We start from the raw sequence: 25452 nt of genomic DNA, 5'->3' as shown, positions 1-25452 counted from the left end.
GATTGAAGTACCGTAGAAAAAATGAACAGACAGTTATAAAGTAAATTTAGCTAGTAATAGACAGTTACTAGTAACAGTAATAATACATGAATTGCCTGCGCTGATATGGCAGCTAATGAACATGATTCAAATTTAAACAGTAAAAAATCAACCGTTATTCGTGATCCTAGGACGCGTATTCAGTGTTCCCAATACAGCTGCTGTATTTTCTCTAACATAAAATAACTAAATATTGGCCTAAATATGGAAAACTAAGCAAATAATATAAAATAATTAACATATGCCACTGATGCTACATTAAATACGAATTAAAGTGTACAAAATAATGGATAAGTATAGATCGAATAACGCACAAAATTAACAGTGAGACTATTACAACTAATGACTAAACATAATTATACCATGATAATGGACTAAAGTGACCTTTGCAGGGCAGAATGACAAACTGGAACTAATCAGTACAAGTTTACCTTTCAACCAACGACAGCTATTTAATTATGGAATACCACAAAACAGTGGTGTAGCAGAAAAGCAATGGTTAATGACCGATGGTGGCTGCGACGGTGGCCAGTACCAGGACGATCGACAGCGGACATGAGGCAAATTTAACGGCGCGCATTTTGCAACCTTTAGGAAAAAACGTAGCCGGTTCTATAGATGAGAATTTTCTGGATAATAAATTCCGCTAAAGAAAAGGTCTTCGAACTGAAAATTGCTACGGAATTGTGCGGTTTATATATCCCCGGAAAAACTGCCCATCTACTGTACATGCCGTACTCGTGGTCTACATATTATTCTAACAGCAAGCTGTACATCCCCGTCCTGCATGAAACGTGTCACACACACGTTGTCGGTTGCCTACACGGATACAACCCAAGTCCAATTTAACCTGCCCGTATATCCGTGCACCGATGTTTACATGGTCCAAGTCCATGAGATGAGCACAAGCGGCTGCGCCTGCAGCACGATACGGATGTGGCTGTGCGCATAAAAAACGCTAAAACTGGAGGAATATTTTTGATACACAAGGGGGGAACGCCAGCGGATATATCACTAGTTGATTGCATCGATTTCCCACCGCCGGCGTTTACTTAATTACTGTATATGCGTATTGCTTTCTAATACGTCATTTTCTAACAGCGCTGACTGTTAATTATATAATGGTACTTTATCAATATTTTTAGCTATTGTGCATAACGCATTTCCGTTCGCGTATAGGCATACGTGCAGCGTGTAGAGAAACCAGTAGTTCCCATGCCCCGGAACACGGTGAAATTTAGTGGGCAGTTTTCCTCTCGCGATCATATGGCGGCAGTTATTTTAATTAATTGGCCGACCGTTGTCAGTGTAAGTTGTGCGTCGAGCGGGTGACCGGCGCATAATGAAATAATTTAATGAGCGGCAAAATTCGTGACAAACTGGAGAAGCGAGTTACAGAGTACTGCCTTTATCTGCTTTTATCAAGCAACTTTTTCGTTTGGCTGTCATTAATATAAGGGAAATGCTGCTGCTTTGGTGGTACTTCCGCTGTGCTTTGCTTCCGCTGTGCTGTGATAGAGATGTTGGCTGTTTTTTTAACGTTTAACTTTTAACTATGAATCAGTGTGTCCGCGCTTGCATTTTTTATTATTTTCATGGCTATTGCTCATTAAAACAACTGAAAGAAAGTAAACGCAAAAACAGTACAAACAAGGGTTACATTTTTAAATGTACAGATACGAGTACATACAGTAGATCGACATCATAAAGATATGAAATTCACAGCCGTATAGCACTATGCGCAGAAGTATGTGTGGTCAGTGTGTGTGTATAATATTGTGTAGCACCATTTTGAAGTCCAGTGTAGAAGTAAATATATTTCAATGACGTAAACATAATTTGTATATAAAATAAATATAATCTGTGTATAAACATAATTCAGCGTTATGTAGATATGGTGGCGATCTAATACGAACGATATTTTATTCGCTTCGCTCTCTTACCAAAAATAATAAATACTGTTAAGCCAAATAGAACACCGTCCAAAAACACATTAAACCAACACTTTAAAATTAATTTCATCTCCGTCCATCGCCGACGCCGGCGCCGCCGTCCTCGAGGAGCTGGCGCACCTGCTCGACGGTGTCCTTGACCTGCTGACTCAAGCTGTTGAAGTGGATGTTCAGCGCCTCGGACACGGACTTGGCCATCTCCATGGGGATCTCGCGGACGTAGGGCGGCAGGCGGGCCTGCATGTTCTTGGCGATCTGCAGGGGGATCTGCTTCATGCCCTCGCCCGCCACCGTGATCAGGATGTACAGGTGCCGGAATAGCCGGAAGGGCACCGTCCGCAGCGCCTCCACTAACGGGTTGTAGTTGGCGCTGCCCATGGCCATCAGGGCGTTGTTATTATTGTTATTATTATTATTATTATTATTATTGCTGTTGAGGCTGTTCGGGCGGTGGAGCTCACGCTGCTGACCGGAAGTGGTGGGCGGGGCGCTGTACATGGGTGCCACATTGTCGCCTACAATAATGTAATCCAGCTTATTTAATCGCTGTGAAAGTATGACTTATTTGCCACATGTTTTAACTTTAGTTTACAGTGAACAAATTAGACTCCCGTAATTGCAGTTGATAACGATTTATAACGTCTTGATAATCGCAAAAAATTATTTTTGGGCTATAATTTTCATTTAATGTTTTAGCACAGGTAAATAATAATTCTTGAAATTTTCTGGAATTATAATTCTGGAAATTTTAAGTCATTTAAATTCTTGCTGGCATTCTTGGAATTGTTATTAATAGTTACTGTTTTTGACTACTGCTTATTTAGTTACTTGTCTAATTTAGTTCATCTACACACATTCCTGATTTTTCCCATTTACAAACTATTATTTTCTAACTGGTAGATTTTTAATTGTTATTTCGTTGCTGTTTTGTATTATGGCTACCTGTTCTAGCATCCATAATTTAATTTAGTTCCACCACAGTTCTTTATAATTTTAAAACGATTTATTTTTCATTATAGTTTTTTGGTCAGTTAAGTATTATTACTTATTTCTATATACCCTATATTTCGCTTTTAATTCAGCAATAAGGATTTATAATGCAATAAATTTAAAACGATCTATCCAGTTTTTATTGACATGTGTTAGCCTTGGCCGTTGCGGATACTATTTTATTTTATTGTTAGTAATTACTTTTATTCGTATTTCAGCTAATGCTTTTTTGCTTCCGCCAGGTTCATTTATCTGTAAATTTTTAAATTAAAAACTAATTCAGTTTTTAACTGAGATTTTTTGGTTTGTTTTACCGGCCGCTCCCGGGTAGCCGTTAGGCCCGTTGCGAATGGGCGGTGCCGGCAGCGGTCGTTGCTCGGGCGGCCGTTGGTCGTTGGCAGTGGCGCCATACGGCGGGGGCGTGGCCGGTCCGAAGGCGTTCCAGCCGGGCGCCTGATTAGCCGGGTTCATGGAGGAAAGTGCCGGTAGTACATTAAGCGGTGATGCGGCATACTGCAGGGAATTGTTGGCGATGGGGATGGTGAAGGTCTTGGCGGCGGCGGTGGTGTTACGGGAAAAGGGGCGGGGCGTGGTGGGGCGGTTGAAGGGCTGCGGGCATTCGGCTAACTGGCACGGACACGGACCGGGACAGGCGATGGCCAACGCTACATTATTTATATACAATCAGCGGCTTCATTTAATTAAATAACGTATATGGGCCAAAGGAAGGTCACCACTTACCTGGATCGGGAATTTGGTCGCACTGTAAAATGTCGTATACGCTTTATAATTACAGTGGTCAGTAAGTAGCCATTATATTTTTAATCTATTTTTTTTATGTAATTATTTTTTCTGCAAAATAATTATATGGTGTATCGATTCAGTTTTGTTTTCAATTTTTCACTCATTTACTACTCGTATAATTATGTAATACATAATTCATCGGCACAATTTTTTGTTGTAATAAACTCGACCAAAATAATGGACCAAAGCTACCAAACCCACAAATTAATCAGGTTAAAATATTTATTAAATGAATTTATTATTATTAGTTAATAATTAAATATTTTTATTTATATGTAAACTTTATTAAGTATAATTTCATTTATGTTATTTCATTTGATTTTTATTTAATCATTTATGATGATTTCTTTGAATTTATGATATTTATTTTCTTGGCGCTTTTAATTTAATGCCACTGGTTGTACGTTAATGAATTAATTTTTTTCAAAATATTAGGGACACGGGAACGAATAAAATAAAATATGTACCATGAAGAGATTCTCATTGGTGTAGGTGGCGCCGTTCGTCGCGCAGAACTCCAGCGCGGCACCCGGGGCGGGCGGCGTAGCGGCAGCGGCGGCGCAGTCAATGCCCAGCGCCAGTAGTGTGTCATCGCACGGGCACCTGCAAAATACGAATGGCGCTGGCACTAAACATAATTTCGCTTTGCTAATGGCAGACACTAGCAGACATACGCGCCCACACAACGAATCCCGATATCTGGAAAAACACAACGAACAAAAATTACAACCCAAAATTAATAATTAATAACGTGCCATTAAAAGGTTTTTATATCATAATTTATAATCGAATTAGAAGACAACACCTTACCGGCTCGCAGTCCTTGTTTCAAGCGGAAATCGCAGGCGCTCTCGTACGTCTGTGCGTTATTGGCACACACACGGCCTATAATTGTATGAAGATAATGATTTTTCTATTCGTATATATATAAGTAATATTTTTATTAATCATTTATTAACTTTGCAGCATATCTGCTGCATATGTAACAGTAAAAGTGATCAATATTATCCGAATGGTATTAGAAAGTTATTTAAGCGTCATAGAAAATTAGTACGAGGTATACATGATTGTCGCACTGCAGCTCGTAATAGTGTTTTTCATTGCCACTGCACTACGATATTGACAATTTTTGTACTCTAACAGCGTGCTATCACGCGCCATGCTACCATTGCAAACCGTAGCCGAGAAGAAAATACTTGAAATTTCTCTTTTATAAATATTAAGAATTATAGCGGCGCCATAAAATTATGTACAAGGCGTGTTACCGGTTTCGGCATCCTCCGGATTACACGTGCACGCATCGCTGCCGGCCAACTGCCCACGGACACCCATCATCCCGAAAAACGCCAGAAAGATAAGTTTTGCCGGGAATATGTGCATCAGTACGGTAAACGATAGATCCATCGCACAGTGTGATTCAAAAAACGAAAAATATACAGTACAGCACGCGAATGAGGGTGAAGGAAAGAAACAATGGTCGGGTGTTGAAAATGAGACAGTGAAAGAGTCGGATGGTGGCTAGTGCACCGCGATGCCGGTGTTAAGTCGACAGCGTGTGACCCACTGAGTAAACGGCGCATCCATTGTTCGGAAGCGGTCTTAATGGCGCGCTAGGGCGCTTGGACAATGTGTATCACCCCACACCGGGCCACTAACGACCATGCACGAACGCCTAATCCCCGCGCAGCGCCCCGGCGGCCGGTGGTGGACCGGCGGATATATTTCTCACTATGTACATGATACTGTGCATCTCGTGCGCTTACTCATCCGGCGCTCTTGTAACGTACAGTACACGGCCTCCGTTTATTTGACTGTCTTTCATATATTATTCTTTATTACGGCTTCCGCTGTACAATACTAACAACATCTGAACAATGTAGCCGTACGTTCCGGCATATCACATAATTTTGCCCAATTAATGGCAGGTGAATATCAGAATATTTCGCTTACTCGGTATTTATACAATTACTTACATTAAATTTTTTCATTTGTAGTGCGTACAACGTCCATTCATATTATGTAAAGTACAGTACTTGTTTATAATCTTTTATTTGTACTTCTTCTAAAATGTTTTTACTTTTTTTATAGCACCTCCATTTTTCATTTATGGTACTTGCAGTGCTTATTCATTCCTAGTATAGATAATTGCTTATTTTTTTATGTTGTATGGCATTTGGAGTTTTTATTTTTAGAGTACTTCACAGTTTACCGTGGTTATTTATGTATAGTACGGTATTTTGTTTATTTTTTTTTCAAGGTTTCTTTGTGGTTTTTATCGTACCTACTTACATTTTTTATTCAACAGTACTTGCAGTATTTATTTATGCATGGTACTTTATTTACTTATTTATTATAGTATTTTCCCCAAATTTTGCATGGTAGTTGCATTTTTATTTACAGTAAAGTACTTCTAGTGTTTGTGTTGTATTTAATAGATTTTCTTATAATATTCATCAGTATTTATCTGCATATTATTTTGTTTTTTTATTTTTCTGCAATTTTCGCTATTTAATTCCCTGATGAGCACGAGTCAGTATCAGGCACCGATGGGAAAAACAAGTCCCACGTTGTCAGCAAGAAATGAAGAAACCAACCGATGTTAACCAATAATCACAGAATCAACAACAACACAACTGGCGACGGTATGCACATTATGGCGTGACATCCAGGGAGACCGGCGGCAGGGCAATACTGCGCGAGATCGTCACCAGTCCGTCCAAGCGTCGCGGCACTGCGAAAACAGAACCAGATTCCGTTGTTTAAATCAGCATTAAACAGCCACATTTCTCGTCTCCCATGAATTATACCGCTTTTTCATTTTTAACCATATTTAGAATAAAGAAACCTAAAAAAATATGCCGACCTAAGAAACCACTGCGCGAACTGTAGTGGCACATGCGACGACTTACACATCGTGTATCCCGGCTGCGATCGGCTGGGCAGGGCCACGGTCCATTTCTGCAAGAGAACAGACTACACACCATCAAAACGCGGACAAAATTAATCGAGAATGATCATCATTCTCTTACCAAAATATAAATTAAAATTTACTGTGATTTATTGAGAAAAAGGCAAAAAATAGAAAGAAAAAGCCAGCGATACATTAATACACTACGTGGACAATCTCTCGATTGTGTAGCGGCAGGTACGTGATAAGAAAGAGGAATACTGGGATTTAAAATAATTTCGGATTTGTGTATATAAAAGGAATAATAATAGTAGGGGAAAGAATTTATGTTTATGTTTTGCGAACTATTATGTTTTGCACTGATAGTCTTAGATGTGTAGTAACAGGTGGTTTGTATATTGGGATGTAGGCTGGGACGTACATTAAAAGGTTGTTCGAGAGAATGTTTGGTTTGATTGGTTTGTTGACTGGATTTTTTTTAGTTCGGTGGGTATAGTAGAAGTTGAGGAACGTTGTGTTTGAGTTATTATGGATTTGACGAAGTATATGCAGTGAGGAGAATGTTTTTCTTGTTGGTTATTTTCTGGTGGCCGGTTTAGATTTTCGGAAGCGTACTGATTCAGGTTGTTGTGTTTTGTTTGGCTTTGGTCTTTTTAGGTTGAGTATACTTTAGTAAGTTTGCTTTCATAGATAGTTACTTTTAAGTATTGTTTTTTTTAATAAAATAATGGAAACTGGTTGTGATCGCAAGAAATACGAAATACATGCGTCAGTATGTGCGTGATTATAGAGAAAAAACCGCAAAACGGAAACTGATGGTAGTTGTAACAAGGAAGATAATGAAGTAGCGAGGATGTTAGACATGAAAATGTGAAGTTAAAAAACGAAAATGTAAACTTAACAGGGTCAACAAAACGCAACACTTCAGGACAAAATCGTTAAGTAATGCTTAAGAAAAGATCCGGACAACCATTACACATTACCATACTCCGCAAATGTCGTTTAGCACGTTCCCTTTACAAAAATTGTCCAATAACTTTTTCCAAACATACCAGAAAACGCACTACCTTTAGTATTCCGATTACATTTTTGTTTTTTAACTTTTACATTCTCATATCTAACATCATCACCACTTCCCATATTATCCTCCCTGCTACAATTACCATCAGTTTCGATTTTGCATTTCTTTCTATAATCACGCATATACTCACGCATGTATTTCTTACAAACACAACCACCTTCCATTATTTTATTAAAAAAAGAATTCTTAAACGAAAATATGTATGAAAGAAAACTTACTAAACCATACTCAACCTAAAAAGCCTTACCAGAGCCAAACAAAAGACAGCAACCTGAATCAGTAAGTATCCACAAATCCACACCGGCCACCAAAAAATAACCAACAAGAAAAACATTTTGCTCATCTATATACTTTGTCCACTCCATAATAACTCAAACACAAGATTCCTCAACTTCTATACCCACCGAACTCAAAAAATCCAGTCAATAAACCAATTAAACTATACATTTTCTCGAACAACCTTTTAATGTACCTACCAACCTACTTCCCATATACAAACCACCTGTTCCTACACATCCAAGACTATCAGAGCAAAACATAATAGTCTGCTCCATTAAGCAATCAACTTTCTCGAAAGTTCTTGAATTTTCCACAATAATCCATCACTATCTACAACCCGCAACACACTCCACTTCCTGTAACACGTCATTAAACACTCAAATAAGAACAACCAGAAAGCCGAATATATTTATACCATACTACACTAAAAATCCCTTTATCTTCACCCAAATTCAATGTAGACCCTTTCTTCGCTACACTGGATTAGTACACCCTTTCTTCATTATCACTTTTCGTCAAACATATCACCTTTAATATAATTTACTATATTATGAAATTCTCTATTCAGCACTTTATATTCCTACCCCTTATAATCTCCACATACAATATACTCCTGCAATGTACTCCTACATTAAAGTGCTCCTACATACAGAGGGTGATTTCGCAATATGCTTCCACTTTATTCATAAATTAATTATAATCTCCGCCGCATATACTTTATTTTAATATTTGCTCTATCTGAAAGCCCTTCTTCTCTGCCATCAACTCCACACGATAACGCCAGGAACGAATTATTTTGTGGCTCAGGGTAATTGAAATTCTAGACAAAGATGGGCGAGCAACTGTTAACAAACTGCGAATCGACGTTGCATGCTTGTGATACAAAATTCTTTTAAAAATCCTATTCGTTCCAAAATCCATGGATGCAAAGTCCGGGGAGTTGCTCGGCCACATGCCCTTCGGAATGTATCGGATGCCGCGAGAAGCTAGCCTCTGGCAGGTTTTTTTGGGAGTATGGGCGGGAACGGGGTCCTGATGCAGTACTACCTTCCTTTCTTCACCTGGACAAAGACGGTGGAAGTCTTCTCGCATTAACGGCTTGGACACGTTTTGAATGTAGAAATCGGCGGTTATTTTAGCAGTGGGAGAAATGAACCGGATCACTGTTGGGGGACGATAAAAAATTTTGGCGATAAACCTAACACCTTGTGGTTTTTTAACTTTCCAAAATTTCATCCAATTTTCGGAATTTTCGGGTCCTTTAAACTCGTTGCAGATCTTTCTTCGCTAGCCCGTATAATAAAGATAGACTAATGCTGCGTCGATTAAAATGACGTAGGGCAAATTTCGCTGGTTCGGAAATTTGGCAAATCGGGGACCACGAGAAGCACCCTGTTCTGCCTGCTTATTTGACAGTGCATGTATTTTGCCTTTTTCACGTACTTTCGCTTCAAGATTACGATGAATAATCTTCGATATCCTGTACTGGGATGTCCTAAATTTCCATGCCAACTGTCTCTGAGACGGTGGATTCGGTATTAAGATAGCCCTCTTGACGTCGGCGATGAGGGACTTTGTGGGAACTTTGGGTGGGCACTGATTTCGTAGGCGTTTTACAGGCGAACCACTCCCTTCGCTCTCGGGCCCATATAGTTTTAAAAGCTTATTCATCCTAGTATGAGAAATAACAATCCCTTTGCTCATCAAACTCTCGGCGAGTTTTCTGTGACTTTTACAAATTGTTTATAACGCCAGCACACGGCACCTTGTTCTTCAATCGGTTTTTCATGCCATGTTGATCGCTCGAACTCCACAAATCATTCTGAACAATTAGGCACACTTTGTCCCACAAGACTGTTTAGCAAACAAATAAAAAGAATAGAAAGAGAAATTTTTGGAAATTTTTTCCCTTGCTGGAAGCATATTGCGAAACCACCCTCTGTATGTAGGAGCACATTGCAGGAGCATATTGGATTACGTTTGTTTGGAACTACAGTTCCGTTTTTCTCCTCCAAGAACCGATGAAACCGATGCATTGTGCTACTGCATAAATGTACGTGCGATACAGGTGCTCCTACATAATGTAGGAGCACATAATGAAACCTAACAGAGATGCCGAGCTAACAACGCCATCTACAAGTTTCACGCATCGTTACTCGACGCATGTCACATGACTCATGTCACATGACTGTTAGGCCCCACCGCTTCCTTCAACCGGCCGGACCCTTCCGTACTCTACGGGCGCCAAAAATTACTTTTGTTTACACACGGATATCGAAGACCAAAAACCGAAACTACAGTTTCATATATGCTACGACTGATTCTAGTCGTATACCGCATATAAGAACCTGTCACGGTTCAATGAACCTGCCGCAAAAATTTACAAATAATTGTTATGACTCTTCTGCAGATAACCATTCACAGTACAAACAGAATTAAACGAATTATCAAACAAATGTAATAAAATGCACAGGCAGGAAAAAACCCAAAACAGCGTACCAATAAAAATTAACAAAAATTTATTAATGCATTAAATTAACTGACTAAATTAAACATGCTACATTAGAAACGCACACGGAATAATACCCTGCAGTTTATTAAAATTAATAAGATTAATTTACTACATTAAATGTTATATCAGTTAGATAATCATATTTTCCATTAAATACATTAATTAGTATTTACAATCATTTCTGCTATCGGATACAACAGCTGCGCGGCCTACAAACTGGATAAAATCGCACAGGGACACGGGTACCTTGAGATAATCGGCCAGCTGGCTTCCGGTGCTCTGTCCCGAGCCATCCTCTCCCTCTGTCGTTAGCGGCGGCACTTGGCAGACACTGACATCCAGCGCGGCCGTTTCCCTTACATCCTCCCCCTCCCGCGTCTCCAGCGTCACCCGGCGCCGCCGGCACTGTCCCGCGCGGCGTCCCACGGGGATCGATTGGCCCGCTAAGCGCCCCACATCCAACTGCAACAATCCCCCATCCAATAACACAATTAAAACGGGGACGCGGCGCGCTAATTGCGGTGTAGCACGTCGCATTTCCGGCTGCGCTGAATACGGACTGAACACACCACGGCTCGGTTTACCGGGAATGCCTTTCGACAAACCGGTAACATGACGCCGTGTTCCATTACCGCGGCGCGCGAATCAAGCTACCAAATTTATCAGGCATTTATCCAGAAATTTCCGGTTATGCTTCTTCCGCGCTGGATTATTTTTATCCGATAAATACTGTGTTTATTCTGATGGAAAACCAATATTCTGTCATACCATGTGTAATTATTAAAACGCAGCTTGTCAGTAAAAAAAGACACCATAATTACTGTCAACAGTGTCATGTCGGAGGCTTTCGTATATTGAGTAATTTTACAACACTTGTAATGAGCAGTGCAGTAGGTTTTCAGAAAACCCGTGTGAACTGTAATACAGAATTTAACAGTAATGTAGTGTAGTGGCTTCACTGCCATCTCGGCTTGCTTAGCGCAATGAATTCGCCTTCAATCTATCCGTGAAATTGAGCGATTTGAAAAATTTATCGCCTTAATTTTTTTTAAAAGCACTTACACTAAAAACAGAAATTTGAAGTAATAAAAATGAGAAATAAGGTGTGCGACAACATGAAAGTGGTTTTCTGCTAAAAACGAAGATGAATAGTCGGAATTCGAATTTCGTACAAATAAAATTTTCCGGACTGGCGTTCATGGTTATAGTAATATTCGATCAGCAGGAAAAAACCGTACAAAAATAAAATTATGCATAAACATCAGCAAAATAAAAACTGCTAAAATAATCGCAAAAATCATAAAAAAAAACCGAAACCGGAACCAGTACGAAATTAACAAATTCCAACGCTTTCTCGGTTTTATTTTCGGCCGCGAAAAATCCTGAGAAATTTATGTAAGATTCCCAATAAATTACCTACTCAATCAACAATAAATCTAATCATCGACAACAAATTAGTGCGTCGTAAAAAATCAAACTGCAAAATAAATGTAATTTCCTGCTAACTTACACCGGGCGGAATCTGCACGAGGAACAACTTGACACCGTCATCGTCCGCGAAATCTTCCACCGCCAGCGGAATCTTCGCGGCCTGATCACTGCTTTCTAAGGCAGCATGATCTCTCTCCATACGGGAAGAATCCTGGTCGGAACGGTCCACAGCGTGCCGCGATTTCTTCGCGGAGAACGCAGGCGTCTGCGGTGAAACCGTCGCAGCGGACCCCTCGTCAGGCTCCGCTGCGTTCTTGCGCTTCTTCGTCCGCATGGGAAATCGGCCACAACCAGTAGCGCAGAAAATCGACTACCCGAAAAAACGATTAAAACTCACGATCGATGAAGTGAGCATGAGGATAAACGGCCAAAATCCCGGGATCAACACGATGGATAAAACAGGCCAAAGTTTTCACGAATAATCAGGTTAAGCGATATTGCGGAGAGTGGTGCCACGAGGCATAGCATTTAGGGTGGACACATGGTGTAACTGTTTTGTTGGGGTGCACGCAGATAGCTCGTGATACCGCTGCAGAGCGCTGACCCCGCCTCTGTCTGGCTGCGATTTGTTGCGAAACCGGCGCGTACAGGGAAGCGCGCTGTACCACTCTGTTTGATATTTCCCGCATGATGGATACTTTCCCTGTTCAGCGCTTTCTTAAATAGCTGTCTTGCAGGGATTTTCACCATGTGCGCCGTTGTTTTCGAGTCAGTGCAGCGCGATGAATGTCTTGTCAAGGCCGTTCTGCGTCTCTCATAAACCTTTTCTCTGCCAGTCGTCTAAAATTATCCCGGCTGGCTGGCGCAACATATTCATCCAGCGTCTTTGGCATTTCTCCGAGTTTTTCTTTGCAACGGGCCAAGTTGTCTCGAGACATTTGCTGCCATCGGGCCTAACCCGCATCCCTTTCGGAAATACTTTTCGGATTAGCCCCGCGCGCGCCAATTAATCGCTGCGCCGTGTTACGATTACTCGGTTGCGGTGTTGTTGTTGCAGCTGTTCGCAGTTCGCGGCAGTGCTTGATTTCCTCGACTTTTTCCGCTTCTGCTCATAGTTCCTCGGGTTTCTCCGCCACGATGCCGCTGTTCTCTGATCAGTTTTCCGGTTATTATCGCGGTTTTTCTGCTTGATTTGTGGAATCTGTGTCCGTGGCGACGCGAGACGAAGAGGTAGAGGAAACAGGTAGAAAACGTGTTTCAACGTGTTTTTGGCAGACGCGTAATTTTTGTGATTCTCGTTTCACTTCAATCGTTTTAAATTTCTTCCCAAATTAAATTATTTATTTAGGCCAGTAGCTTTAATAATATTAATAAATCGGTTTGCACAAAAAATCTTGAAAATATTTGTAGAAATGAACGTGAAAAAATTATATTGAAAATTCATAAATTGTGCAGTGCGAAAATAAAAAGACAAAAATTTTATTTTTTAAATTAGACTTTTCTGCCAATTTTTTCCTGTTGAATTCAGCGAAATATTTCTTCCTGGTTTTAAAAAAATAAATTCCGTCGTCCAGATAACGCATATAAAATTAAAATATATTTATTACTGACAAGCTGTCTTATGCGAAAATGGATACAGAATATTTAAGAAATAAAATTAAAAATCGTCAAAAATCATTTCTTGGTGATTACAGTTGAGCGGAGTAATCCCCGGGCATGGCAGTGGCGCCGTGCAGATGACGCGGGTGGTTCTGCGTTGAGAATGTTGCTCAAGGAAGGGATCAGTGCGGAACAGTGTAAATCTCTCGTCGCACCAGCCCAGCCCGCGATACATCCCATATATCCGGGCCAGTGCGATCGGATTCTTGTAGATAATCATCTCATTCCACGTCAACGGCCCCGTTTTATTTCCCCGTCATTGGATTTATTCGCGTATTTTATTCTGCAACTGCAACATTTTTATTAGCAGGTACAAAGATTAAAAAAACGTCGTTGTTGATCTCGCAAATAAGTAGAGCTGCTTGTAAAACAGTTGTTCTATAAATTGTAAATAATGTGGAAAATTAAAAGAGTGTGAATTAATTATAGATACTTCTATTAAAAATTAAAACAATTATTTAATTTTGAATAATGATAGAAATAAATAAATTATTGCGCAAGAATACAAACTGCACTTTGCAGTGGAATTAAATCAGTAAAAAATCAGTTAACCTTCGTTTGTTGCGTCAATGCGCTACGGAAATGGAATAACCGAAATAAAAATTGAAAATATTATTTTCGTAAATATTTACCAGGCATTCTTTGTTGGTTTGGTGGGTCGTTGTTCTGGTTTTCGCGTCTACCGGAAACTTTTTTAATTAATTTTATTAATTTACTGTGCGTGCAGAGATGATTGTGCTGATGAAAACAAATTAATAATGTGAAACTGAAAAATGGAAATTTATTTTTGGGAAAAATCGAAAATGTGTTGGGTTGTGTTTGGGTGTGTGTCGGAATGTTGATGCAAGCAGCGATGCTTGGCCGGGTTGGTTGACATAGAATCCATATTGTGTCGTGACAATGTTGTGACAAGATTGTTCTGTTGGCGGCCCTTGCTTCGGTGGTCGGCGCTGGATACTTTTATCGATCGCCCGATTGATGGGTGGAATTGAACTTGAGGGAGCGATAGCCTGTATCAGGAAGCGGCTTCCCGGGCATTGTGCGCGCCCTTCACTGCCCAGTCAGTCAGTCGGCAGTGTCGGCTGCCGTTTTTATCTGATTTCCCTTCCCATTACATAATTGACGGGAGCGGAATGACTTGGCACGCTGAACGGCTTTCTTTCCCTGATATTCTGGGAAAAGTTTTCCGCTTTCTTGATTCATTACGAATTTTGCTTTTTTTAAATATTACTTCCCAGTCATTTTTATAATTTTTCCAATAAGCTTTTTAAATATTCGTACAGATTATCAACCATTTTTATAATTTTTTCCATTAATATTCAGTTCGTTTTTTAAAATATTTTATAATGATTTTTTGTATAATTTAATTTTACTGCCCTTGATTTTGTGGTTTTTGGGAATATTTTTTGGAGCTGGGATATCGATTTTTGAACAATTGTTTCAAAATACTTGTATTTGTTTTCGATGGCTAATAGTAATTTGTTGCATTTTGTTGGTAATAATTTTACAGTTTAGAAATACAGCGATTGCGATGTTTGCGGAGAATATTCGAAATGCGAATGTTAATACCGGCAGTTTTGCCAGAGTGGCGGTTGGTAAACAACCCATTAAGAAACAGCTGAATATATGCGCAGCATGCAAATGTGTCGCAACTATAAATAGCCTAAAATGCCGTAACACGGCCAGATGCTCAGAATTTCGCCGAAAATTATTTATTAATATTATTCAAATTTTTTCTGCATTAGTCATGGTTGAAAAATAATTCTAAAATAATCCTGGAAATATTTATCTCATGAAATTATTCGTAATGCTTTGCTTTAATGACTGAACGGCAGTGTAAAGTCTGCAGGATATGAATTACAGCGCTGGGTATTTTTTATTTATTTGAGAAATTAAAATACAGTAAAATTCTTCTTGTTTAGAATTTAGGAAAATCTTTTAGAAAATTTAACTGGTTTGTGAATTTATTAGCATGATAAATGGTAATTATCGATCCGTACCGGTATCTTTATTTCACTCGTTTGGACTTTGAGACACGGACGTCGAGTGGCGTGTAGAAAAGCGAGGCCGGGGAATTACGGGAAATCGCTGACAGTATGAATGAGTGGATGGGTTGTCAGGTGCAAAGTGGGTGTTTTTTGAGCGCATGGAGATGGCCATTGATAGTGTGCATAATTATGGCTGTGGGCCCGCGCCAGAAACCTGTTGGTTATCGACATTACCGTGTGTGTTATGACTCAAATTATGACCAGAAATTACTAATAATACGGGTAAAAAAATTCCGGAATGTCTGGGAAGCGGTCGGTTTAGTGCTGGTAATATGGCAGCCAAGGCAGTATGAGTGAGACATAAAATGCGCCATTAAACCATTGTGCAGCCTAATAAATATGTTGTATACAGCGTTTTGAAAGGGAAATGTTGACACTAGTGTGTAGAATACCGAATTTAACATTGCGAAAGCCGGGACCGTTGGACAGTCAAGATCCCTTTAAGGAGTTCAGTTAGAAATTTGCGTATTAATTAGAACAAAATTATAAAAATTAAAAAAAGTAATTTAAAACAATTCCTCACAGGAAATAAGCTGAGCGGCGATTTAAATTGCATGTTGTTGGGTTGATTTTAGCGGATTTTAACTGACGTACAGAAATGCGTACTCTTGTTCGTACCGCACAGGAAGCGGCTGTGCTGACGCGGGAAATTTTTGCTAAAAAAATTAATAGAAAAATTGTTTATTAAAATTTGATAATTAGTTAATTTGGTAAAAAAATAAAATTACTTATAGTTAGAGGTAATAAACTGTTTTAACGGGAAAAAATACATAATTAATCCTATAACAGAAAATATTTAAATATACCGATATTAGAAAAAAATGAAAATACAAAACGACTGGGAGAAAATACCTAGAATGTTCTGTTGCAGGTTGTCGGGTTGATTTTATCGGGTTTTAACTGAGGTACATACAAATATATCCGGGAGAATGAGTACCACGGCGGTGTCGGAGCTGGTGGAGGTGGCGGTGTCGACGCCGTGGTCCAACATCCGGGCGTTCAGTCAGGAGGGCGAGATCATCTGGATGGTGGTGGTGGGCTTCCTCATCGCCTTCGTCCTGGCCTTCGCCGTCGGCGCCAACGACGTGGCCAACTCCTTCGGCACCTCCGTCGGCTCCAAGGTCCTCACGCTCCGCCAGGCCTGCATCATGGCCGTCATCTTCGAATCTCTCGGTCAGTCCACGACTAAACAATACACCAAATCAATAAAGAAATGATCATAAAAAAATTAATTATGCCACGGCACGGAAGCGGTTTTATGGTCGCTGCGTGACGATGATAAATATGTAGATTGGAAAAATAAGGAGGTGTCTGGCGAGGATAGGGGCTAGAGTGAAAAAATATGCCAGGGTGTGTGATCATTTTTATTGCGGCTGATGAAATGAGCGCAGCGTGGAAGGTGGCTGCTGCAGCGCATTTTTATCACGAAAGTTTTTGATAATGGCATGATTCATTTATAGTTGATTATTTTATCAGTTAATTGTTAGTACGCTGTTCGGGTGATCAGGTGGACACCCACAAACAATAGTTTACATAATAACACGAAGGCCAATCTATTTATAATTTTATTCGCTTTTTTAATCGTTTTTTAAAAATTTTATTCGCTTTTTTTAGGCATTTTTTTATTTTATTCGCTTTTTGATTGGTATAAAATTAATATGTTATTATATTTTGTAAAAATGTCAGTATCAGTACTAATTGTCGAGTTGGCAATGTGTTTTTCCATTACCGTAGCGTTCAGCTGAATATTAGTGTAAGTATAATTTTAACGTTTCTTTTTGACTGAATATTTTTAAAATATTTTAATATGTTTTTTTATTGGCAGAGTATTTTTACGGCTGAAATTTAATTTAAAAATGTCTGAAATGATTTAATTGGTGTTTACCAGCGCAGGCGTTTTTCTGTTTTGTGAACGAACCAATGAAAATAATGCAAAATACGTTAAACTGCCAAATAAGTAATAGGAGTATTAACGTTGACGTTTTCGTGGTTTAGGGGCGGTGTTAATCGGGTACAAAGTGTCGGACACGATCTGGAAGGACATTGCCGATCTGCGCGAGTACCGCGGCAGCGAGAAGACGCTGATGCTGGGCGAGATCGCCGCGCTGGTGTCGGCCGCCATCTGGCTGCTCATCGCCACCTTCATGAAGATCCCCGTCTCCGGTACGTCCACCGCATCGTCATCACCGGTTACCATAATTACAGATAGGCGATTTTATAATTTTATCCATTTTAATGCCAATTATTACGCCGCATTGGATTTCGCCGATTTATTGCCGTATTTTTAATTTTAATTAAAGACTGCACTGGAAGAAAATTAGAAGCTTCGTGTGTTGATCAGCAGCAATTTGCTCGGTAAAAACACCAAAATAACATATTCATATTATTCATTTGAAATAACATTATAAATTCGAGAAAAGTAAACAGAAAATCATAAAATAATTTGAAATAAATCCAGGAAAAATAAATGATTTTAAATGATATATTTTCAATTTTTTCTTGGATTTATTTCAGTTCAGAAAAGGTAAATTAAAATAATTCGGGAACTGGGCAAACGGGATGATGCTTTCTTATATTGGTGTAGAAAAACAACTTTTTATAAATTCGAGAAAAGTGAACAAGAAAATAATAAAATAATTGGAAATAAATCCTAGAAAAATGAATGAATTTAAATGATAGATTTTCAATATTTTCTTGGATTTATTTCAGTTCAGAAAAGGTAAGTATTAAAATAAATGGGGGAAGCGGGCGAACGTTTCTTAATATGATATATTTTACTGATTTTTTTTATTGCTCGGATTTGTTTTAAGAAAGAATATTTTCGTTTGTTTTAACGGGAATTTCTCATGGATTTTAATTGGTGAATTTTCTGGATGATTAATGAATAATTGGGTTATGTGTAGGGACGCACAGCATCGTGGGCGCGACGATGGGCTTCTCGCTGGTGAAGCGCGGCGTGGGCGGCATCCACTGGATCAAACTGGGCAAGATCGTGGCGTCCTGGTTCATCTCGCCGTTCCTGGCCGGCGCCGTGTCGGCCGGCTTCTTCCTGCTGATCCGCCGCTACATTTTGTTGAAGGAGGACCATCTGACGCCCGCCCTGCACGCCATGCCGCTCTTCTACGGTCTGGCCATCTTCGTCAACTGCCTCTCCATCTTCCTCGACGGCCCCACGCTTCTCTACTTTGACCGGTAACTTGCTAATATTTTCTGCATTTTTTTTAACCCATCTATAGCTGTTATTGTATTTGTTCTACATAATGTGAATTATGAATTTATTTGTAAAGGGTTTGTTTTAATTCATTTTTTCGGATAGTTTATGGTACGCGTTTTCGTTAGTTTAGGTGTGGAATTTTGTAAAATTTTGTGTCATGTTATTTTTTAAAGAATTTTGTTTTTGAATTTTGATTGACTTAATTTTATTTTGATTTACATGGCTGGGATTTATTTTCTTGTATGGTTTGCTGGATTTTTTTTTTGACGGAATTCTTGCATTTTTTTCTGGAATATTATGGAATAAATGGAGTTTTTGATGCATCTGAATATTTTCTACGTGTATAACGCAAGCAGTTGCAGGGTAAAATCGTAGTGCAAGGGCCGATGGACATTCTGTTGGATAGGTTCCTCTGCTTTCGGAATCAAGACGATTAGTTAAAAAACTTGTTTTACAGTAGTTTTTTTTTATTAGAAAACATCAGGATGTTTTAGAAAATTGGTAAGCATTTTGAAATAATAATAATTTAGTTTGAATTAAAGCGATGCTGTACAGAGGAAATCGTAGTGGAAAGGCTACTAGAGTCTGCTGCTGAGATAATTGCTTGTGTTAACAGTTAACTTGCTGTCTTAAAGTGTACTTTCGTTTTAAAGCGTAATTTTGTTGTATTTTTCCAACAGAAAATTGGGAAAGATTTTCGAAACTCAAATAATGATTTTTAATAATTACTTTACATGTCATTTTTATTAATTTAAATAATTATTGTAAAATGGGGTATTTTGAATCATAATACTGAATACTGTAAAATCGAATTAAAAATTTAGGAAAAAAATCCAGTATATGATGACGAACGTACCATGGTGTCATTACCGGGAATCTCGGTTTCCATCGGAAAAAAATGGGAGATCTGGGAAACAGCTGATAATGATTGGGAGAAACAAGGAGCGCTGCCGTGAAAATATTTGATGACAATATATAGGAAGCATTAGGAAAATAGTTATTGAAAATATTTCGGAAAATGTTGAGGAAGAATAATTATTTTTCTGACTGCAGAAATATTTAGGAAGAATTAGGAAAGTGTTTACTGAATAATATTTACTGAAAATAATCATTGAAAATATTTCGGAAAATGTTTGTGGAGAATAAATTTTTTTTTCGACTGCAGAAATATTTAGGGTAGAATTAGGAAAATATTTATTGAAACATTTATTGAAAAGATTTGTTGAAATTATTTAGGGAGAATTATTATTATTATTTTCCGACTGCAGAAATATTTAGGAAGAATTAGGAAAATATTGATTGAAATAATTATGGAAAATATTTAGAAAAATATGTAGTAAGAATTATTTTTTTTTCGACGGTAGAATCCCGTGGTGGGGCGCCCTGATCATCTGCACGACGCTGTCCATCCTCACCGGTCTGGGCGTGTGGTTCTTCGTGGTCCCGTGGCAAAAAAAGAAGATCCTCGAACGCACCATCCAGCTCCAGCAAGAGTTGAACGGCGTGGCCATGGGCACCGGCACCGACGACCTCCCGCAGTCCACCTTCGCCTCCATGAACCCCTCGCGCGCCAGCTCCGTCTTCGACATGCGCCCCGTGGGGAAGAAGCAGCGCCGCGATTTCTCCACCGGGACACCCGGGGGGTTCCTCGGGAAGATCTACCGCCGCCAGACCATGTCGGCCAGCACCAGCATGACGGGATTAGCGGGATTCGGGGGCGTGTCCAGGACCGCGAGCCAGGCGGTCCTCCCCAAGACCGCCGAGGAGCCCAGTCTCCCGTCCGTCGCCGAGCATCACGACGAACACGACGCCGGGATCTTTTTGGACGTCCCGGTGATGAACACGACCGCCGCCCCGGAGGGGGGTGGGGCGCGGAGCAACGGGAGTGTGCGGAACGATCTGAGCGTCAATTCGACGGTGACGGTGGCGGTGGAGGGGCCGCGGGAGCCGCTGCTGAAGGAGCGGGAGGCGGGGGAGGTGCGGATTAGTCCGGAGTTGAGTTCGGGGCCGGGGTACGGCGGGGTGGAGACGCCGGTGGGGAGTGAGCCGGTCGGCCCGCCGGGGAGCGCCACGCCCAAGGGGAAGAAACTGTTTTTCTTCCCACGGAAGAGTCAGAGCGGGAGCGCCGAGGGGACGGATCAGAAGTGCTTCCCGGCGCCCGGGGTACGTGTTTGAAACCTGTTTTCGAAATTGGCCTAAATTTGAAAATTTAAATTAGGATGTTATTTAAATTTAATAAAAAAAATTGGTACAGTTTAATCATGAATTATTTAATTTGGTATTATTTAAAGTTTAATTCACTTTTCAAAAAAGCCTGAATTTCAAAATTTAAATTAGGATTCAGTTACTGTATTCGGTTAAAAAAATTTTAATTCAGTTTATTTATGATGCATTTAATTTAATGTTTTTAAATTTTTAATTTAAACTTAGTTCAGTCTTAAGTTAAATTCAGTTTTACGAATTTACAGGTCCGTATTAAAAGTAAATAAATACTTGTATAATAGTACTAGTACATATTTTTAGAAATTTCGCTAGAATTTTTTTATTTTTACCGAATATTTTTTAATGGGTTTGTTTCAGCAAATTTTGCTGGTTTTTAATTTTTTTACGGAATTGCTAATTTTTCATTTGATTAAGTGATTAAATATTATTGCTAATTTGTGTTCAATTGCACCTGATTTTCTGGTGAATTTTTATAGCGTTATTGTTGTTTGGGATTTTTGTTTTTTTTCTGAAAGCTGTTTTATTTATTTGCCGAATTTTCGGGAAGTTTTAATATTTTAAAGTTTGACTGATTGTGTTTGCATTTTAATTCAGCAAAGTTGTCTGTAATACCACTTAATGGGGTGAATGTGTACAGGGCCGGAGGAGAACGCAGTCGTTCCACCGCGTGAAAGATCCGCCGGAAGTGCACGCCATCTTCTCCTTCCTGCAGATCCTGACGGCCGGCTTCACGGCCTTCGCGCACGGCGGCAACGACGTGTGGTACGGTGCTTTATATGATGCTGAACAGCCACGATGGTCGTCATTATTTATCCCAATACAGCACAATTAATTGGGATTTATTCCCATCTTCATTGCAATTGGCAATTAATTAACCGCACTGTATTCACGGGAATGGGCATGCGGTTTAACTTCATTAAAACTTAAATAGTACATGCGGAAATTACATTTCAATCAGAAACAGAATGCATCGTTATAAATGGAAAATAAATGTGCATGTGGCAGATTGATAAGAAGGGGTGTGTTGCGCGTGTGTTGCAGTAACGCCATCGGGCCGTTGATCGCGCTGTGGGTGCTGTACTCGACGGGCAGCATCCCCGAGACGGGCTCCTCGTCGACGCCCTTCTGGCTGTTATTATTCGGCGGCTTCGGCATCTCCGTCGGCCTCAGCGTCCTGGGCCGAAAGGTCATCGAGACCGTCGGCACCAATCTCACGCCCGTCATCCCCAGCAGGCAAGTCATTTTTGAACGATTCATATTTACGGAAACTATTCACAGGAATTAATTTCAATGAATTTATAGCTGTTGTCTTTTAATTGAAGATTTAATTTGTAATTATTCCAGTTTAAATGTGGTTTTTGTGATTTAGCTAAGGGATTTAATCCATAAAATTGTCTCCCTAGTAATTGATTGTTAAATGAATTCGATTGGAATTTTTCGCTGTTAAATTCCGCCCATATGGGAATTGAATGATTGTAATTAAAATTTGTATTTATTCCCGTTTAAATATGAATTTAATCCACGATTATTCCCATAATAAATGAACTTCAATTGGAATTTGTTTTTTATTTTTTTTTCGGTTTCTTTTTAAATGATGTTGTTGTTGTGTTGCAGCGGGTTCTGCATCGGTCTGGGCACGGCGTGCACGGTGCTGGTGGCCAGCAAGATCGGCCTGCCCATCAGCACGACGCACTGCATCGTCGGCAGCGTCGTCTCCGTCGGTTAGTGAATAAAAATAGCATTTATTTTTATACCCTCATTTAAATAGCATTTATTTCATCAAAAAATTTATTAATCATTATTAATAAGGTTCTCTGCATTTAATCGCAATTTATTCTGACATTCACCGCGTTTTCGCAGGATGGCTGCGCAGCTCCAGCCAGGTCAACTTCCGTCTCTTCCGCACCATCATTTTCGGATGTACGTCACATTGTTCCCCGTACCCATTGAGCAGCTAATTTTTCTATCAGTCAAAAATTATATAAAACGGATGAATAACAATTAACGGACGTAATAATTGAATTTGATAGGAAAATGGTTCGAGTGCAATAATTTTGATTATTTTTGTTTTTAGTCAATCTAACAAATTAACCAGCGAAATCAATACAAATAATATAAAAACCATAAAAAACAGATTAACGGTGTTCTCAATTTCTTCCTTTAAATTAATAAGAAATAATTTATTGGTGCTGTAATTTTATATGGGAAAAATGATTAAATGGTGCCATAATGTTGGTTTTAGAACGTGAAGGAACAAAGCAATAAAACATTCATTACTGGCTTTTTGATTTTGTTAATTTAAATTAAGAAGACATAATTCAGTGGTGCCATGATAATTCATAGTAAACTTAATTAGCGGCGCAATATTTACTTTTTTTGAATAAAAAAAATGGATAGTTGGCACATTAATTAATTATTTGGTATTTTTTGTGAGCAGGGTTCGTGACGCTACCGGTGACGGTGGGGGTGAGCGCGGCGGCCATGGCCATCCTGAGCATCCTCGACTGAGACCGGACACGCTGATCCCCGTGCTTTTTCTTGTTTATTTCACCACCAAAGTGCTGATTTATTTTTGTGCGGTGTACGCTGCTGTTTGTTAACCGTGTTGCCCGATGTTCCTATAAACTGACCCGGCTAGTCGCGCGTCCGCTCCGGTACAATAAACAGCAGAAGTGGCTGTTTTTGGCTTTTTGTTGACTGGTTGGTTTGAGCGGTGTGGGGGACTGTTTCTTCGCTAACTGACGCTGTTTTCTGGCGGCCACATTGACCATTTTGATGGCGCTGTATTTGTAATCCGTATCGGGTGAGCTGGCTGATTTTTCTGACCGGAATTTATGCAGATTTGTTGTACTGATCAAACACGAAGAAAATGCAGCAATTATCACTAAATAAAAATTGCGAAAAATCGTAGAGCAGTGGCATCGAGCAGCAATGTCGGTAAACTCGAAAATGCTGGGAATGCTCAGGAATAATGTAATTAACGTAATAAATCACACAATATATTTTTTTATCCCGCTTAATTCCCATTTTTTATTTTTCGTAACCACTTAACGACTTTTTTCTCGCTTTTCTTATTTTTTTCATATTGATTTTTAGGTTTAAGTCCTTTTTCTTGAATTCTGTATTTACTTATTTTTATTTTACACTTAATCACTTTAATGTTTATTCTTATTTTCTATGCAAAAGAATATTTTTTAGGAGTTTAGTGTTCTTTAATTATTTCTAAATACTGTACACGAAAAAATTACGTTCGCTCCGGTAAAATATCGGCTAACTAGCTGTTTTTCTTGGCTGGTTGGTTGCAATGGTGTTGGGAGCTGTTTCTTCACGAACCGACGCGGTTTTCTGTCAAACTGACAGTTTTGCAATGGCAATTATTTGTAATGCGTATCGGGTGAGCTGATGGATTTTTCTGACCGGAATTTATGGAGATTTCTTCTGCTGATCAAACAGGATGAAAATGCAACAATTTATCATTAAATAAAAATTACGAGAAATCATAGAGTAGTGGCATCGAACAAATCTTCCGGCAATTTCGTAAATGCTCAAGAATAATGTATTAACATAATAAATCTACTCGTATAATATAAATTTTTTTATCGCGCTTAATTCCCTTTTTTCTTTTTCGTACCCACTCAACGAATTTTTTTCACGCTTTTCCTATTTTTTTCGTACTGATTTTTCTCAATACACTTTCTTGAATTACGTATTTCGTTCTTCCTATATTTCAACACTTAATCACTTTTATGCTTAATTTGACCATTTTGCAGTTGTGCTTCTTTGTAATCCGTATCGCATGAGCTGATAATTTTCAGATCAGAATTAATGGCCATTGGTTGTCGCATCTGCTGTGCGGATCAAACACGAACAAAATGCAGCAGTTTGTCACTTAATGAAAAATGCGAGAAATCGTAGAGGAATGGCAGCAGCAGTTGGTCTCCATTCTCCAATGGTACGATGGAGTCTGATTCCGCAGTATATGCTCAAATATAATTGTAGCAACGTAATAAACCATGCAATTACTTTTTCATCACTTTCACAGTTATTTTTTCATTTTCCTACCTCTTGATGAATTTTTATCCCGCTTTTTGTGTTTATTTCTATCAATTTTTTTACACGCTAAAACCAAATTTCTCCTGAAATTCTGTATTTAATTATTTCAATTTTATACGCACGAAAAATGTTTTTTTCTCACAAACCAGTTCTTTAATTTTTCATGCAGCCACAAATATGGAAAAAATACTTTCTTTAGCACACTTGATATTTGATTTTAGCGGTCGCCGTTTTGCTGCCGTTTCAGTGGGACAATTTT

General features: G+C 39.2%; 3 protein-coding genes across 4 annotated transcripts; 1 reads left to right on the top strand and 2 right to left on the bottom strand.

The window, feature by feature from the left end:
* Positions 1 to 2057: 2057 nt before the first annotated feature.
* LOC129582375 (uncharacterized) lies at positions 2058 to 5236 on the bottom strand. Its single transcript, XM_055473888.1, has 7 exons — positions 5051 to 5236; positions 4596 to 4670; positions 4460 to 4484; positions 4253 to 4388; positions 3723 to 3744; positions 3296 to 3646; positions 2058 to 2506 (listed from the first exon to the last, which is right to left on the bottom strand). Exons 1-7 carry the CDS (start codon positions 5187 to 5189, stop codon positions 2058 to 2060), a joined length of 1197 nt encoding a protein of 398 aa, XP_055329863.1. The 5' UTR covers positions 5190 to 5236.
* Positions 5237 to 6281: 1045 nt separating this feature from the next.
* On the bottom strand, positions 6282 to 13790 carry LOC129582183 (uncharacterized). Of its 2 annotated transcripts, none has more exons than XM_055473622.1 (4): positions 12076 to 13790; positions 10812 to 11027; positions 6695 to 6758; positions 6282 to 6516 (listed from the first exon to the last, which is right to left on the bottom strand). In XM_055473622.1, exons 1-4 carry the CDS (start codon positions 12328 to 12330, stop codon positions 6437 to 6439), a joined length of 615 nt encoding a protein of 204 aa, XP_055329597.1. In that variant the 5' UTR covers positions 12331 to 13790; the 3' UTR covers positions 6282 to 6436. The 2 variants fall into 2 exon arrangements, with proteins under 2 accessions (XP_055329597.1, XP_055329598.1); XM_055473623.1 differs by having other exon boundaries at positions 6695 to 6743; positions 12076 to 13745.
* Positions 13791 to 13854: 64 nt separating this feature from the next.
* Positions 13855 to 24043, top strand: LOC129582164 (sodium-dependent phosphate transporter 1-A-like). The gene is made up of 10 exons (XM_055473598.1): positions 13855 to 13965; positions 16575 to 16876; positions 17699 to 17866; positions 18607 to 18895; positions 20282 to 21080; positions 21778 to 21902; positions 22182 to 22373; positions 22755 to 22861; positions 23001 to 23060; positions 23578 to 24043. Exons 2-10 carry the CDS (start codon positions 16633 to 16635, stop codon positions 23646 to 23648), a joined length of 2055 nt encoding a protein of 684 aa, XP_055329573.1. The 5' UTR covers positions 13855 to 13965; positions 16575 to 16632; the 3' UTR covers positions 23649 to 24043.
* The last annotated feature ends 1409 nt before the right edge of the window (positions 24044 to 25452 follow it).

Source organism: Paramacrobiotus metropolitanus, unplaced genomic scaffold (assembly GCF_019649055.1).
Source record: "Paramacrobiotus metropolitanus isolate TYO unplaced genomic scaffold, Prichtersi_v1.0 Parri_scaffold0000007, whole genome shotgun sequence".
NCBI lineage: Eukaryota > Metazoa > Tardigrada > Eutardigrada > Parachela > Macrobiotidae > Paramacrobiotus > Paramacrobiotus metropolitanus.
The sequence above is the reverse complement of the archived record's forward strand: the minus strand, read 5'-3'. Positions and strand labels throughout refer to the sequence as shown.